Source organism: Mastigoproctus giganteus, chromosome 3 (assembly GCF_048544385.1).
Source record: "Mastigoproctus giganteus isolate SK-2022 chromosome 3, ASM4854438v1, whole genome shotgun sequence".
Taxonomy (NCBI): Eukaryota; Metazoa; Arthropoda; class Arachnida; order Uropygi; family Thelyphonidae; genus Mastigoproctus; species Mastigoproctus giganteus.
This window is the reverse complement of record NC_143577.1, coordinates 206,883,956-206,900,470: the sequence shown is the minus strand read 5'-3', so window position 1 is coordinate 206,900,470 and position 16,515 is coordinate 206,883,956. Positions and strand designations below refer to the sequence as shown.

The following is a 16,515-nucleotide window of genomic DNA, read 5'->3' as shown; positions in this document are numbered from 1 at the left end:
AAGCTTATCATACTCTGGCAGGGAGCAAAATGATTTTGTAATAACTGAGAGCAAAGCAAAGGAGAAATTGATGAAATTCAACGTAAGAAAAGCACCTCAGGTGACTGGGATCTATCCAGTTATACACTGAAAGGACAGAATGTCACCCCCCTCTCATTAGTGGATGAACCTACCACTTGGCAGGTATATAGGTACAGTGCATAACTGCATTCACATAGATAGTAATTTGATGTCGGTATGGATAAATGTCGTGAGTTAACCGACATTGAAAGAAGGATGATAGCGAGCGCCCAATGCACAAGTCACTCTATTGCAGAGGTGGTGCGGAAATTGCACTATTCTTGTTTGACAGTATCAAGAGTATAATGAAAATATGCCATTTCTGGAATAACATCTGATTGTGGACAGCGCTGTGGGCAGAGAAAGGTGATGGTGAAAGTGGCTGTCGAAGTCTGTTGCATTGTTTCAGCCAACTGGAGAGCGAAAGTGACACAAATCACTGCCAACAGAGTGACACAAATCTCCACCACCAAGACAATCAGGTGATCATTAGCTGCAATAGGTTGTGGGAGCTGCAGAGTCTTGTTGCTAACACCATGACACAGGACTCTACGCCTCAACTGGGCTAAAGAATGTCGGTACTGGACCTTGGATGATTGGAGACGGGTCTCCTGGTCCGATGAGCTTGTTTCCAGTTATTTTGAGCGGATGGGAAGGTGCATATCTGGAGGAAATGGCATGAAGCTATGCATCTGCCATGTAAAGAAGGAACTGTTGTTATTGTTATTTGGTTTTTAGGAGCATTAGCAATAAAGGCCATATTGCTCCAGAGGTATGTGGTGATCGTTCCCTGACCTTTCCGCATCCTCCGTATTTGGTGGTCATGAGCTTGAACCCCGGTCTAATCAAGAAGCATGTGCTACGCACTGTTGCTCCTGCCCACCTGGCTACGGAGGCGCCAAGCAAGGAACTTTTCAGCCATATGGATGGTCGGTAATGGTCCGGAGTATGTTCAACTGGCAGATGTTGGGGCCTCTGGTAGGCATCTTTGAATGGTCCAGCTTAGTGTCCATCCTTGCAGACCATCTGCATCCCTTCATGGTCATCGTGCACCCACAGGGCAATGGACTCTTTGAGCAGGACAATGCACTACCCCACAGAGACTATAATATGATTCGAAGAGCATTCCGCAGATTTTACCACCATGAAATGGCCTCCCCTTTCATTGGACGAAAGGTGGTCTAACCGATTACTAGGTGTAGGTAACCCATGATTTCTGTCCACTCAGTGTATTAAAGGAGGCAGCAAAGGAAGTAGGCAAACTCTTAGCCATAATTATGAAAGCTTCCTTGGACTGGGAGGTCCCCATGGACTGGAGATGTGCAAATATGTCCCAATCCACAAAGGTGGATTAAAGGGTGACACGAGTAATTACAGACCAGTTAGTTTAACTTCTGTTCCCATTAAAATAATGGAGTCACTGGTTAAAGAAGCAATGCACGATCATCTAGACAAGACTGCAATTATAGTTAAGACAGAGCATGGGTTTTTTAAGGGGAAGTCTTGTCCGACAAATTTGATTGGATAATATGATATGGTCACAAAGGAACTGGATGCAAAAAATAATTTTGATATCATATACTTGGATTTTAGAAAAGCTTTTGATAATGTTGCACAGGGAAGACTACTGTTTTTTTTTTTTTTTTTTTGATTTGGTAGTTGTTGGCGCATCGGCTTCTGTGGCCATATTGGACCCCCCCCCCCCAAGGTTTTTGCAGTATTTTGATCCAAGCCCGAGGCAGGAATCGAACCCGCGACCTTTGGGTTGCCAGGCAGGTACTTTACCCACTCAGCTAGCCCGTTCGGCTGGAAGACTACTGTACAAATTGGATCAGTATGGCATTCAGAGCAAGTTGCTACAATGGATAAAAGGATGGTTGAGAGGGAGAAGAAAGAGAATGGTAATCAATGGACACTGCTCTTCATGGACTAATGTTATTAGTGGAATCCCCCAGGGTTCTGTGTTGGGCCCATTGTTGTTTTCTGTATTTATCAATGATATTGATGATATATCAGGGTTAATGTCTAAGTTTGCAGACAATACAAAGGCCGGCAGGGCTTTTAATGACAGTAATGATAGTACACTACTGCAATAGGATCTAGAAAAGTTGAGTATATGGGCTGAGAGGTGGCAACTGAAATTTAACATTGACAAATGTAAAGTACTGCATATGGGTATCAGAAACCCCAGAATAACATACCAACTGGGTGGTAACTACACTCAGGGTAGTGGAGAATGAAATGGACCTGGGGATAATTGTGCAATCAGATAAGAAGTTTTCTGAGCAGTACAGACAGGCTGCAAGAGTAGGTCATGGTGTCTTGTCAATGATATACAGGAATTTTGCTAACAGGGATAAGGAAGTGATTGTCCCATTGTATAAGGCAATGGTCAGGCCACACCTTGAGTACTGCAAACAGGTCTGGAGGCCTTATTTTAGGAAGGATATAGAGCTGCTGAATGCATACAGAGAAGGGCAACGAGATTGGTGAGTGGAACAAATGGTTGTTGTTGTTGTTACCAAGAAAGGCTTAAGTTCTACAAATTGCAGCATCTGGAGACTAGGCACCTGTGAGATGATCTAACTGAGATGTGTAAGGCGTTATATGGTTTGAGCAAGCTCAATGCTGATGGGATTCTTCCTCTTGCTCAGATTACTCCCCTGATGGACATAATTTTAAATTGACAAAAGACAATTGTAGAATAGGTGTGCAGAAATTTGCCTTTACCCAAGAGGTGGTTGATAGTAGGAACAAACTTCCATCTGTTGTAGTGGAGGTCAACAACTTAAATAAGTTCAAGGCAGAAATAAACAAACATTTGGAGTGAATGAATGGGTGAAATGGGATGGTTTTTTTTTTTTTTTTTTTTTGGCTGATGCTATATAAGCTTTTTTTCTTGCATCATATGCCTCTATCAATGCTAATGCCAATTACTATTAGCCATGGTTCAAAGAAGACAAGCATTTGCTGCACTGGCCAAAAAAATAATAAATAATAATAATAATAAAATAAATAACTAAATAAAAATTTAGACTTTTGGCCTATGCAGTTTAAACTTTTAAATTTTTGACTTAATTAATTTATCAAGTATTCATTAATGACGACCAAGGACGAAGTTGTGCACTCCTACTTCCTTGAGATTATTTTAATTCCGATTTTCAATTCATTACCCCAACCTTAATTTATTTATTTCCTATCCTTAGCATCAATTGCAGATCATACTAAGGTGAGTACTGCTAAATTAAGCATTGCTATTAAATTTGAGTCAAATCAATTCGGTACCTTAACTAATTTCTATAATTATTTGATAACTAAATAAAAATATAAAAATAATAAAAATTATTTATTATTATTTTTTATATTTATTACTAAATATAAAAAATAAAAAGAAAATAAACAATCTATCACACAAACAATTATCTAGACCTTTGAATTTCCATAAACTGTCATTTGCTCAAAGAAATAACTTATTCCAATAACTTATAATTTATTAACTTATTAACAACTCACTGGCTGAAAGACTGGCTGATTAGAAACCAGTCTAAATCTCTTTCCCCCATATTTTGAATTTATGTACCTTAGTTTGGGAAACATAACAACAAAAATTCTTCATTCATTTTACTAAAGTAAAATTATCCTCTCTAAGGTGCCTAGTTGCTTAAGCTCTGTATCCAACAATTTATGGGCCCTTGCTTAAGCTCTGTACCCAATTTATGGGCCCTACAAGCAGTTTAATTTCTTTTTAGAAATGAATAATAATTAAATAAAAATGCCTTCTGTGTATCGGTGTACACATACTTTTCCAATCATGGAGTCCAATGATGTCCTCATAATTAACTGTAATGGTTCAATGCAGTCTGTTGCTGCATCTTTCAAAATTATTATATATGACACCAACGCCAGGATTCTTACTTGCCTTTAGGTTAAAAAGTTTCTCTCATAAACAATCATCCGTAATTTCAAAATTGATAATTTCAAATACTAAGTTGGTAACTGCAAAGTTATTGGTTTTTAGGAGTATTAGCAACTAGGCCATATTGCTCCGAGAATATGCGGTGGTTATTCACTGACCTTTCCATATCCTCCATATTTGGTGGTGACGGGCTCGAACCCCGGTCTAATCAAGAAGCATGTGCTACGCACTGCTGCTGCTTCCCACCTGGCTACGGAGGCGCCATTAACTAACTGCAAAGGAATCTCTCTCAAGTCCAATTATACCCTTAAATGAAATGTGAACAAGCAGACATAATGAATACTACAGAAACCGTCCCTCTCCATCTCAACTTTTTTAAAAGGCATAACCTTTAAAAATGCATTTTTTTTTTGAGTGAACCAGCTTTCAGGAACTTGAAAAGTCCTTCGAATGCAACAAATACAAGAACTTCACAAACTGAAAGCTGATTTGTTGCAATAGTTCCATATCCAAATGCCAATATAGTGAGAAGCTAAAAAAAGTAGTTAGTCATAGTTATTTTATGAACACAAAATATTTTATATAATCTGAAGGTGTGATTACTGAATCATACCTTCTGGGTTACTGTCTTTCTAACTGAATTACTGGTGTAATTAAAGCAAACAATTTATTACATATAAAATGCTTTGCTCAAAGTAGGATACTAAAATATTTAAGTGCCAAATGAACTTGAAAGCTGGATGTTAGAACCTTACCACATGATCTAACATGCATGCCAATACAGCTTCAGCAGCATCCTTTACTCTCATAGATGCAGGTTTCAGCTCCTTGTCACCTTTCAGTATAGGAGGATCTGTTATTTTTGGCTATTATACAGAAAAAGGCATTCTATATAAGCCGAAATAAAACATAGCTAAATTAACATCAAAACAAAAATTTAAAACAAGCAACTGCTTCATGAAATCTGTAATTTGAAGTATAACAGCAAACATGTAATTCCAATACATACAGTATTGTTCAAACTAATTTATAGATAACCAGGTTAGATTTATCAATAAACAATTAGGCTAGTGGATTTATTATAATCACCATCTATAATAATCTAATATACTTACCACTGTAAAATCAAAACACCTTTCCTTCAGTGGCACGTTATCCTATAGGCAAAAAAGACATCTGCCTATGACCCTGATCAGAGGGTGCCCCAAAATCACTGTTTAAAAAACTCATTGCAGTTTTTCACTAATATTTTTTAAGTGATTTTTATTGGAAACTGAACTTTCTACCTGTAAAGTTCAATGAACTTTTCTTGAAGATTAATTTAAAAATTATGTTTTTTCCAAAAATGGTTTTACCGATTTTGGTGAAATTTTGTATTTAGTTCTTCTTTAAATAATTGAGTCAATTGAAAAAATAAATGCTACCTTGTATGAAACTCAATAATACAAAGATCTTTGAGATCACAGAGGAGAAAAAGCAGTATGTACTGGAACTTAAGAACAAGTTTGAGCTTCTGCAGACTGCTCAGGACCAAGATATCGACGAGGAATATTACAACTTTCTGAAAGTGATAAAGCCCAACAAACCTATAGGAAAACAGAAATCCAAAGAAGAAAAAATAAGTCAAGAAACACTTGTCATGATGAACCAAAGACGACAAATGAAGAGCAAGAAAAACACTGACAGGGAGAAAATCGAGTATACTAAATTATGCAAAGCCATTAGAAAGAGACTCAGATAGGACATAAGAAGATTTAACACAAGAAAAGTAGAACAAGCATTAAGTGAAAACAAAGGATTTAAATCAGCAGCCATAAGCAGTAATACAAAAAGACAAATGATACTGAAACTGAAGAATAGCGATGGTGTACTTATAAACAGCAGAGAAGGCATAATTCAAATAGCAGAAGACTACTATAGAGAATTATACAAGGAGTGAGGGAATGATACCAGCAGTGGGGAAGATGGATTGCAAAGTAGCAACACATACGACATACCCGATATTCTTCCTGATGAGGTAGAACATGCATTGAAGAAAATGAAGAATCAGAAAGCCCCGGGGGAAGATAAAGTTACTGTAGAGTTGTTGAAATTGGGATGAAGAGACGTAACACAAAAACTGGCAAGGCTCTTCACAAAGTGCATTAGAAAAGGTGTGACACCTAAGCAGTGGAATAATGCAATCATAGTTTTGCTGCATAAGAAAGGAGATAAATTAGAAATTGGAAATTATAGACCAATTAGCTTGTTATCCCACATCTACAAGTTGTTCACAAGGGTCATTACTAACAGATTAGAAAGAATACTTGATGAGAATCAACCGAAAGAGCAAGCTGGCTTTAGGACAGGATTCTCAACTATGGATCACCTTCACGTAATATCACAGCTAATGGAGAAAGCAAATGAATATAAAACACCATTATGCCTGGCATTTGTGGATTATGAAAAGGCATTTGACTCCATACAGCATAAGGCAATGTTTCGGGCACTGGAAAGACAAAGCATAGATACCCCATATATTATGATTTTGAAGAAAATATATGAGAGTGCTACCTCCTTTATTAGACTAGACAAAGACAGTAGCAAATTTAAAATCGAGAAAGGAGTTTGACAAGGAGACACAATATCTCCGAAGCTGTTTACTGCTGCCCTTGAGGAAGCTTTCAGAAGATTAGACTGGTCGCAGAAAGGAGTCAATGGGAACGGAGAGTACCTAAACCATTTACGATTTGCAGATTACATTGTGGTCATAAGCCACGATCCCAAAGAATTAGAGGAAAATCTTAATCAGTTATGCACAGTTAGTAAGGATTTTGGACTAAAGATGAATATGGCTAAAACAAAAGTAATGATGAACAAGTATGACACGGAAAGGGAAATAATGATTGAAGGAGCACTAATTGAAAAGGTGGAGTCATATACTTATCTGGGCAAGTCATATACTTATCTGTAATAATGATAAATGGCTGGAAGTCAAGAGAAGAATAAATTTTGGATGGATAGCATTCAGGAAATATAGTCACATACTGAAGAGCAATATCCCAGTTTGTCTGAAACGTAAAATAATGAATCAATGTATACTCCCCACCATGACTTATGGAAGTGAAACTTGGGCACTCACCAAAAGAATGGAAGAGAAGCTGAGAACTACACAGCGAAGAATGGAACGAATTATATTGGGAATCAGACTGTTAGATAAGAAGAGAAACACATGGATTAGGCAGCAAACCCAAGTAAAGGACATTCTTATCAAAACTAAAGAATTAAAATGGTCTTGGGCAGGACACATAGCTCGAAGACATGATGACAGATGGACTAAGAAAATAACAGAATGGTACCCAAGAGGAGCTATAAGAAAACCTGGAGGACAAAGGCGGAGATGGATAGATGAAATTCATGAGTTTTTGGGTAGTAAATGGATGGCCAGTGCTCAAAACGGAAGGAACTGGAAAAAGTCTGATGACTATGTGCATGAGTGCCATGGACCTGCTACTTAAGGATGTGTCTCAGCACTAGTAATATGCTGTTGAAGAAGGAGACGGCAGTCTCCGAAAGCTCCAGGTTTCATTGTTTTATCGCTTTTAACCCAGTTTATTTTAGATAATTTTACTGCTTTTAACTATATTTTAACTATATTGTAACTATATTTTAATCTTTATTGTATTTTATTTTATTTTCATTACATTTTACTGTATATTATTTTATTTTATTTTATAGTAAATTTTCAGTTTAATTTCTTGGCTGGTGTTTATCATTAATTATTATAGTGTGGAATTTCCCAGCCCCATAGGCCTGTTTGAAGATATAGGAACTGGAAAGTTGCTTGAGAGGCCTTCATCCTGCAGTGGATTGAAAATGGCTGATGATGATGATGTATGTAACTTGTGCCACTGGCTTCATTATGCTTAAGGCAGTAGAGTAGCAAGGAGAAGGTAGCCATGATCTTATGGAACAGTCTTGAGTGAATGCCCAAGCAGAACTGATGTGCAGCAGAATAATTCGGCAGTTTGTGATTTTAATGAGTGTAAGAAATCTAAATGAATGAGTGTAAGAACATTAAATACCAAGTGACAGAAGAACACATAGAGCTGAACTTAGTTCAGCTCTCCATGTTCTTCTGTAACTCAATATTTAATGTCGATGGGAGGGGCCCCCCTTTTTTATTAGATGGTGTCCCCAAATTCCATTTTTCCTTAAGCCCCATGCCTAAGGAAAAATGGGGCCCTAAGGAAACTTTCCTTTATCCACTGCTTTCCTTTACCCTTGACATTTATGTTTTACCAATGTAGTTTTTTTTGAATAAACAACACAGCAATACACTAAAATCACAGTTGAATAAATGTTGCTTTACTTAAAGATGCTTAATATTGCTGATGCTATCGAGGCAATGTTAGGTGGGTCAGAAAACTGCTAGCTTGAGGAGGGGGGAGTGGATTCACAGCTGGGAATGGAAATTTCTGGGGATATCTGGAACTGATGGGAGTCATGAAACAAGTAAGTACATGGGATGTGCTAAAGTGAGTAAGAGTAAGAACAGGGGCATGTATATTTGCATGTACACCAATGCTAAGAGTATAGTATATAAATTTGATGAATTTGAAGTGCTGGTCAAGACATCAAAAGGGGATAGGGTTGGGATATTGGAGTCACACAGATATAAGGAATACAGAACTGGAATTCACAGAGTACAATGTGTACAGAAAGAATAGACAGAATAAGAAGGGAGGAGGGGTTATGCTGTTAGTTAAAAAACACATAAAATCTAAGGAAGTGTATCCAGATGACATAGATGGATAGTGCAATGTTGAGTCAGTTTGGTGTGACATAAGCACTTTAAAACCAAAAATGAGGGTAGGAGTTTGTTATAGGCCTAATGACTCTGATGAGTAAAATGAACAATTATACAGAGAAACAGAGTGGGCAAGTAAATCATTGTCTTATAATGGGAGATTTTAACTCCCCAGATATTGACTGGAAATTGTGGGTTGGTCACTCACACACTAGCAAGGCTTTTGTGGATTTATTGCATGATTGTTTTCTACAGTAGCATGTTTGAGATGCAAGTAGTGGGAGTAATACTCTTGATCTGATTATCAGCAGTGATTATTCAAGCATTAGGAATTTGCAGATAAAGGAACCACAAGGTGACAGTGATCACAGTGTACTGATGTAGGATTTACTTAAAGATGTAACTACCATCTAGGGTAAAGGGAAGGGTTTTTGCTTTCGTAAAGGTGACAACAGTGGTCTCTAGAGATTTTTTAAATACCATACAGCGAGACCAACTGATGATGTTACCAACAGCAAATTCTAAATGGGAAGCATTCAAGGAAATAATCTGGGAAGCAAATAGGCTTTTTGTTCCAACAAAGAAATACAGTTCAAGCTCAAATGGATGTCAGATGAACTAATGAGACTCGTGGTGGAGAAGAAAAATGCATGAGATGCATAAAAATTATCAGGTGACAAAGAAGCCTATGGTAGAGATAAGCTAGTCTGTATTCAAGACACAAAGTAGATTAGGCAAGTGAAGGCAGATTATGAGAAATCTTTGGCAAAGGATAAAAAGAAAAACAGCAAAGACTTCTTAACTTATATAAACTCTAAAAGGAAGGGGATGAATCAGATTGGTGAACTTGACAGCAGTGGTTTGACTGTAGATGATCATTCTCAGATAGTTGCCAAACTAAATGAGTATTTTGCATCTACATTCACACATCAGGAGTTATTCAAGGAGGAGAGGGCCAGGTGTTTATCAAACTCTAACAGGGAGTTATATGATTTTGTAATAACTGAGAGCAAAGTGGAGAAGAAATTCAAGTTAAACGTAAGAAAGGCACCTGGAGTGGATTGGATCTATCCAGTTATATTAAAGGAGGTGGCAAAGGAACTAAGCAAACCCTTAACTATAATTACGAGAACATCCTTGGACTCAGAGGAAGTTCAAACAGACTGAAGAAGTGCAAATGTATCCCCAATTCACAAAGGGGGATCGAAGGGTAACAGGAGTAATTACAGATCTGTTAGTTTGACTTCTGTTCCACGGAATATAATAGACCCATGGTTAAAGAAGCATTGCAGAGTCATCTAGACAAGACTGTTGCAATAATTCAGCCACAGCATGGGTTTGTTAAGGGAAAGTCTTGTCTGACAAATTTGATTGGATATTATGATGTAGTTGCAAAAGAACTGGATGCAACAAATAATTTTGATATAATATACTTGGATTTCAGGAAAGCTTTTGACACTGTTGCAGATGGAAGACTACTGTACAAATTGCAGCAGAATGGTACTAAGGGTAAGTTGCTGCAATGGATAAAAGGGTGATTGATTGGGAGAAGACAGAGAATGGTAATCAATTGATGCTGCTTTTCGAGGACTTATGCTATTAGTGGAGTCCCACAGGATTCGGTGTTGGGCCCAGTGTTGTTTTGTATATTTATCAATGGTATCGATGAAGTTATATCAGGCTTAGTGTCGAAGTTTGCAGATGATACAAAGGTTGGCAGGGTTGTTAATGACAGTTTGTTTGTTATTTGGTTTTTAGGAGCATTAGCGACTAAGGCCATATTGCTCCGGAATATACGGTGGTCATTCCCTGACCTTTCCGCATCCTCCGTATTTGGTGGTGACGGGCTCGAACCCCGGTCTAATCAAGAAGCATGTGCTACGCACTGCTGCTCCTTCCCACCTGGCTACGGAGGCGCCTGTAAATGACAGTAATGGCAGTGTGCTTCTGCAACAGGATCTAGAAATTTTCGGCAGATGGGCTGAGAAGTGGTAACTGAAGTTTAACATTGGCAAATGCAAAGTACTGCATACGGGTAGCAGTAACCCAAGAGAAATGTGCCAACTTGGTGGTGTTACATTCAGGGTAGCGGAGAATGAAAGAGACCTGGGGTAATTGTGCAGTCAGACTTGCAGCCATAGTAGATCATGGGGTCTTGTCAATGATATACAGGTAGTTTGCGAGCAGGAATAAGGAGGTGATTAACTCCTTGTATAAGGTAATGGTTAGTCCACACCTTGAGCGGGCGTACAAGTCTGGAAGCCACAATTTAGGAAGGATGTAGAGTTGCTAAAATGAGTACAGTGAAGAGCAATAAGACTGGTGAGGCGACGTACTCTTACGAAGGAAGGCTTAAGTTTTGAAAATTGCAGCATCTGGAGAATAGACACCTGAAAGGTGATCTGATTGAGGTGTATAAGGTTCTGAATGGATTGAGCAAGCTCGATGCTGATGGGATTCTTTCTCTTGCTCAGATTACAAAGCAACCTGAGGGGGGGGGGGCATGAACTGAAATTGAGGAAAGATAGTTGTCGAATGCCAACCGGGCTAGCTGGGTGGGCAAAGTGCCTGCCTGGCAACCCAAAGGTTGCGGGCTCGAATCCTGCCTTGGGCTTGGATCAGAGTAGAAAATGCAAAAATCTTGGGAGGTGCAATATGGCCATAGAAGCCGATGCGCCAACAACTAAAAAAAAAAAAAAAAAAAAAAAAAAGGTTGTTGAATAGATGTGTGGAAATTTGCTTTTAGTCAGCGGGTAGTTGATTGCTGAAAAACTTCCATCTATCGTGGTGGAAGTTGATAACTTAAATAAATTCAAGGCAAAACTAGACAAACATTTGGAACGAATGGATAGTTTTTTTTTTTTTTTTTGGCTAATGCTGTACTGTATAAGTTTGCTTTCTTGCATCGTTTGCCCACCAATGCTAATATATGATGAATTATGCTACTAACAACCAGAAAAAGAATACTTCTTTGTCTTATTATAGTAATAGAGGCATGTGATGCACGAAAGAAAACGTATGAAATTATGTAGCATGAGCCAAAAAAAAAAAAAAATTCCCAAACCATTCTCTCTAAATCCAGTCCAGTTCCTCCTTGAATTTATTTAAGCTTTCAACTTCCACAACGACAGATGGAAGTTTGTTCCAGCAATTAACCACCCATTGGCTAAAGGCAAATTTCTGTAAACTATTCTACAACTGACTTTCCTCAATTTCAATTTATGCTCCCTTACATAATCTGAGCAAGTTTAAGAATCCCATCAGAATTCAGCATGCTCAACCCATTCAAGACCTTATACGCCTAAATCAGATCACCTCACAGGTGCCTAGTCTCCAGCCATTGTATTTTGCAGAACTTAAGCCTCTCTTGGTAAGAGGATAAATTTGCAGAACTTAAGCCTCTCTTGGTAAGAGGATACTTTCATTCCCCTTGCCAACCTTGTTGCCCTATTCTGTACATGCTCAAGCAAATCTACATTCTTCTTAAAATGAGGCCTCCAGACCTGTACACAGCACTCAAGGCGTGGCCTAACCATTGCCTTATACAAGGGAATAATCACCTCCTTTACCCTGCTAGCAAAATTCCTGTATATCATTGACAAAACCCCATGACCTGCTCTTGCAGCCTGTCTGCATTGCTCAGAAAACTTCATATCTGACTGCACAATTACTCCCAGGTCTTTTTCATTTTATACCACCCTAAGTGTAGTACCATACAGGTGGTATATTCCTCTACCAATATGCAGTACTTTGCATTTGTCAATGTTAAACTTCAGTTGCCACTTCTAAGTCCTTCTGCCCAAATTTTCTAGATCCTGTTGTAGTAGCAAACTGCCATTACTGTCATTAACACCCCTGCCAACCTTTGTATCAGTTGCAAACTTTGACACTAAGCCTGATATACCTTCATCAATATCATTGATAAATATACAAAACAACAGTGGGCCCAACACCGAATTCCACTAATAACATTAGTCCACGAATAGCAGTGCCCATTGATTACCTCCCTTTGTCTTCTCCCTCTCAACCACCCTTTTATCCATTGTAGCAACTTACTTTTAATACCATTCTGCTCCAATTTGTACAGTAGTCTTCCATGTGCAACAGTGTCAAAAGCTTTCCTGAAATCCAAGTATATGATATCAAAATTATTTTTTGAATCCAGTTCCAATCAAATTTGTCAGACAAGACTTTCCCTTAACGAACCCATGCTGCGTCTGAATTATTGCTGCAGTCTTGTCTAGATGTCTCTAAGATGTTGGTGTCTCTAACATCCAGCAAACTGGGAAATGTTCTGCTTCGATATAATGAATTCCACATGATATCTGGAAAGTTAATATCCTTCGTGAAAAGACATGAAGAATGTTAACAGCACAAATGCTTACAGCACCTTCCCATTTCACCCAGCAGTGAATGGCTGGGTGAAATGGAAAGTTTTTTTGCTTTTTGGCTGATGCTGCATAAGCTTGTTTTCTTGCATCACATGCCTCTCCTAATGATAATGCTAATGTGAAAGCCGTGGTGGTTGGAGGGGGGCTTACACACGTGTATGGATGGATAGGAAATATCACAATACAGTGGTAATTTTACTATTTTTACAAATGAGAGAATTTTACTACTGAGCGAAGAACTACTAAGATTTACCACTGAAAGAAAAATATGAATTTCAGTTTAATAAATAACCCATATTTAGTATAAGAAACGTGACCTTCTAGAACTTCCACCCTCTGTCTTCACACATTCAACCATTTCTTTATCCATAGCAGCAACTTGCCCTTAATGCCACACTGATACAATTTGCATAGCAGTCTTTTATGTACAACAGTATCAAAAGCCTTCATGAATCCAAGTATATATCAAAATTATTTTTTGCTTCTAGTTCCTCTGTTACTGCATCATAGTATCCAATCAGATTGGTTGGACAAGACCATCTGTTAACAAATCCATGCTGTGACTGCAGTATAATTGGATTGCTGTCTGGATGGTCCCCCATTACTTCTTTAAAAGTGACCCTATTATTTTCCCTGGAACAGATATTAAGCTTCTTGCTCTTCTCTGCACTCTTTAGAAAAGATGTACATTCTTCCTAAAATAAAGTTTTTGAATCTATATTCAAGATATGGCATAATCATTACTTTATATAATGAGATAAGACAAACCTCCTCTGAATCTGTAAACAGCTACCTGAATACATTCTGTAAGTATGCCAAATTTTTTCGCCAGTTAATCCACAGAAGTCAAGCTATCTCATCTTTAGTCAAAGTCAGATAACTGCTGCTAATACTGCATCTTCTCTAATTTCAGGAATTGGTAGGAAATGTTCTGACTCCCACAGACAGTTTCAAATTCCTAGGAGTAATCCTTGATGTGAAACTCAATTACAAACAGCAAATCCAAGCTCAGTATTCCAAAGCCTTGAAAGCCTTTTCGGGAATGAAAATATATCTGTGCAAAACTCACAATAAACAAATAATCAGGAAATACCTCAAAACTTACTTCAGTAGTGTGCTTTCATATGCTATGGAAGTTTGGTCTGCCAAACCACTCACCAGCCTCAGGAAACTATGGGGCCTCAAATTCTGGGTGCTGAAATGGACCAATTTGTGGTCTCACCAGATCTACACAACATCAAAATCTGCACTCTGGTCCACCATGCAATACATGCCCACAGTTCACAGAACCCATGTGCTAAAAATAAAGGCATTCCTTCACCTGTGTTCATCCAAGCATGATCACATCAACATGTGGGACATGGTTGGTTGGCGTTTGCCAGGAAGACACCTCCTCAGTACCTCACTCCTTGTGCTTAAGGCTCCAGAGAATACAGAATTTCAAGAGACATTTCCCAAATGTGACTCTGGACATTCAACATTCACATTCATCTGTGGACTATTGACAAGGCATAACGCAATGATATATTTTTTTTTTTATGTAAACCCCAAACACGAGAGGTATTGGAACCTATAGTACTTAGTACTGTGCTTGGGTTGGAGGTTGAGAAGATGAAAGAAGATATTTGTTGACATTAGACTTGAACTTCTGTAGACTTTAATTTTCAGGAAATACATAAGAAGGAAGGTTGTTCCAGAAAACAGCAGTTGAATGAATAAATGAGGAAGATGAAAAGTTGGTTCTGTGAGTTTGAAGTTGGACAGTAAATGGATGTTGCCTGGTGGTGACACGTGTTCGGACTGTTTTGAAAGAGAGAGCGGGATTTATAGAACAGTGCCCATAGAAGTATCCGTAGAAGAGGCATGCAGCAGAAACAGTACGTCTATGAGACAGCGAGCAGAGAGACTCTGTTAGATATGAATCATTAATTAACCTAACTGCCCTCTTCTGAACGGAATAAAGAAGCCTGAGAGAGGTTTTGGGGGCACCACCCCAGATGTGAGAACAATATTCCATGGTAGGGCGGATTTGCAATTTGTACAGAGTGAACAGCTGTTTGAAAGAAAAGTAATGCCGAGCACGAAAGAGAAAACCAAGTTTTTTAGATACAGATGAAGCAATATTTGTAATGTGCTTGTGCCAAGAGAGTTTAGAAGTAAGAGTAATCCCCAAAAGAGATATATCAACTTGCCTAGAAATCGGAGTGTCACCAACAATAAGCATAGGAGCAGAAAACTCCTTTTTGCAAGATATAAGACAAGACTGAGTTTTAAAAGTATTGAAATCAACTAAGTTGTCTTTGCCCCACTGGAGATCGGCATTTAAGGAATTGGTAGCAGATTTTCGAGAAGTTGAACTGACTGAGCAGGACCAGGTTTCTTAAAATGGAAAGTGGAATGCAATGTGCTATCATCGGCAAAACTATGGATAGAATTTCCAGTCAATGGAAGAAGGTCATTAATATAGAAGTGGAAAAGAGTGGGGGAAAGAGCTGAACCTTGGGGGACACCGGCATTAGTGGAGAAATTAGAAGAGAGAGCAATCTACCATCACCCTCAGTGAACGTTTGGAGAGAAAACTGGATAACCAATTACAAAAAACAGTTGGCAAACCATAAGATGGAAGCCTGTTCAGAAGACCTTTGTGCCAAACACAATCGAAAGACTTTGGGATGTCAAGAGCAACTGCTTCTGTTTCACCGAACTTTTCCGTTGAATTAGTCCATAAATGGGTAACATAAGCCAGAATAACACCAGTGGATTATTCTGGCTTATGTTATGACGGAATCCATACTGGTGATCCTTGATCAGACGAAAGGTTTCTAGGTATTTTAAGAGTTGGCGGTTAATTGATTTCTCCATTACTTTAGAAAGAGTAGAAGTAATTGAAATGGGATGATAATTGGATGGGAGGGATTTGTCACCCTTTTTAGGAACTGGCTAGGTATGAGAAAATTTCCAAGCAGAAGGAAAAACACCTTTGGAATAAGAAAGTGAAAAAAGGCGGCAAAGAGTCAGTTCAGGAGTAAGTTCAGGAGCACAGGTTTTCACAACAAGTGGAGAAATACCATCGGGACCTGGAACTTTCTTAGCATCAAGATTCGTCAAAATTCTTCTGACATCCTTTTGATGGAAGACCACAGGAGGCACTGAATAGAGTGCATTGGGAATGTTGGGAGGTAATTTACCAACATCATTAATACAAGTTGGAAGAAAAATGGGATGCCAGCAGGTCGGCTTTATCCTTGGCCGAAGTGTCAACAGAACTATCTGGTTTGGACAGAGGTGGGAGCAGAGATGGGCAAACGTTGCGGACAATGGTTTTGGTAAGAGACCAGAATGCTTGGCTACCATTAAGG

At 38.5% G+C, this 16,515-nt stretch overlaps 1 protein-coding gene across 1 annotated transcript in view; it reads right to left on the bottom strand.

The window, feature by feature from the left end:
- LOC150088630 (ral GTPase-activating protein subunit beta) overlaps positions 1-16,515 on the bottom strand; it is a 522,786-nt gene that overhangs the window by 207,523 nt on the left and 298,748 nt on the right. The window contains exon 17 of the mRNA XM_090369596.1: positions 4,732-4,842. Within this exon, the coding sequence (XP_090225722.1) occupies positions 4,732-4,842 (111 nt within the window). The remainder of the gene's footprint in view (positions 1-4,731; positions 4,843-16,515) is intronic.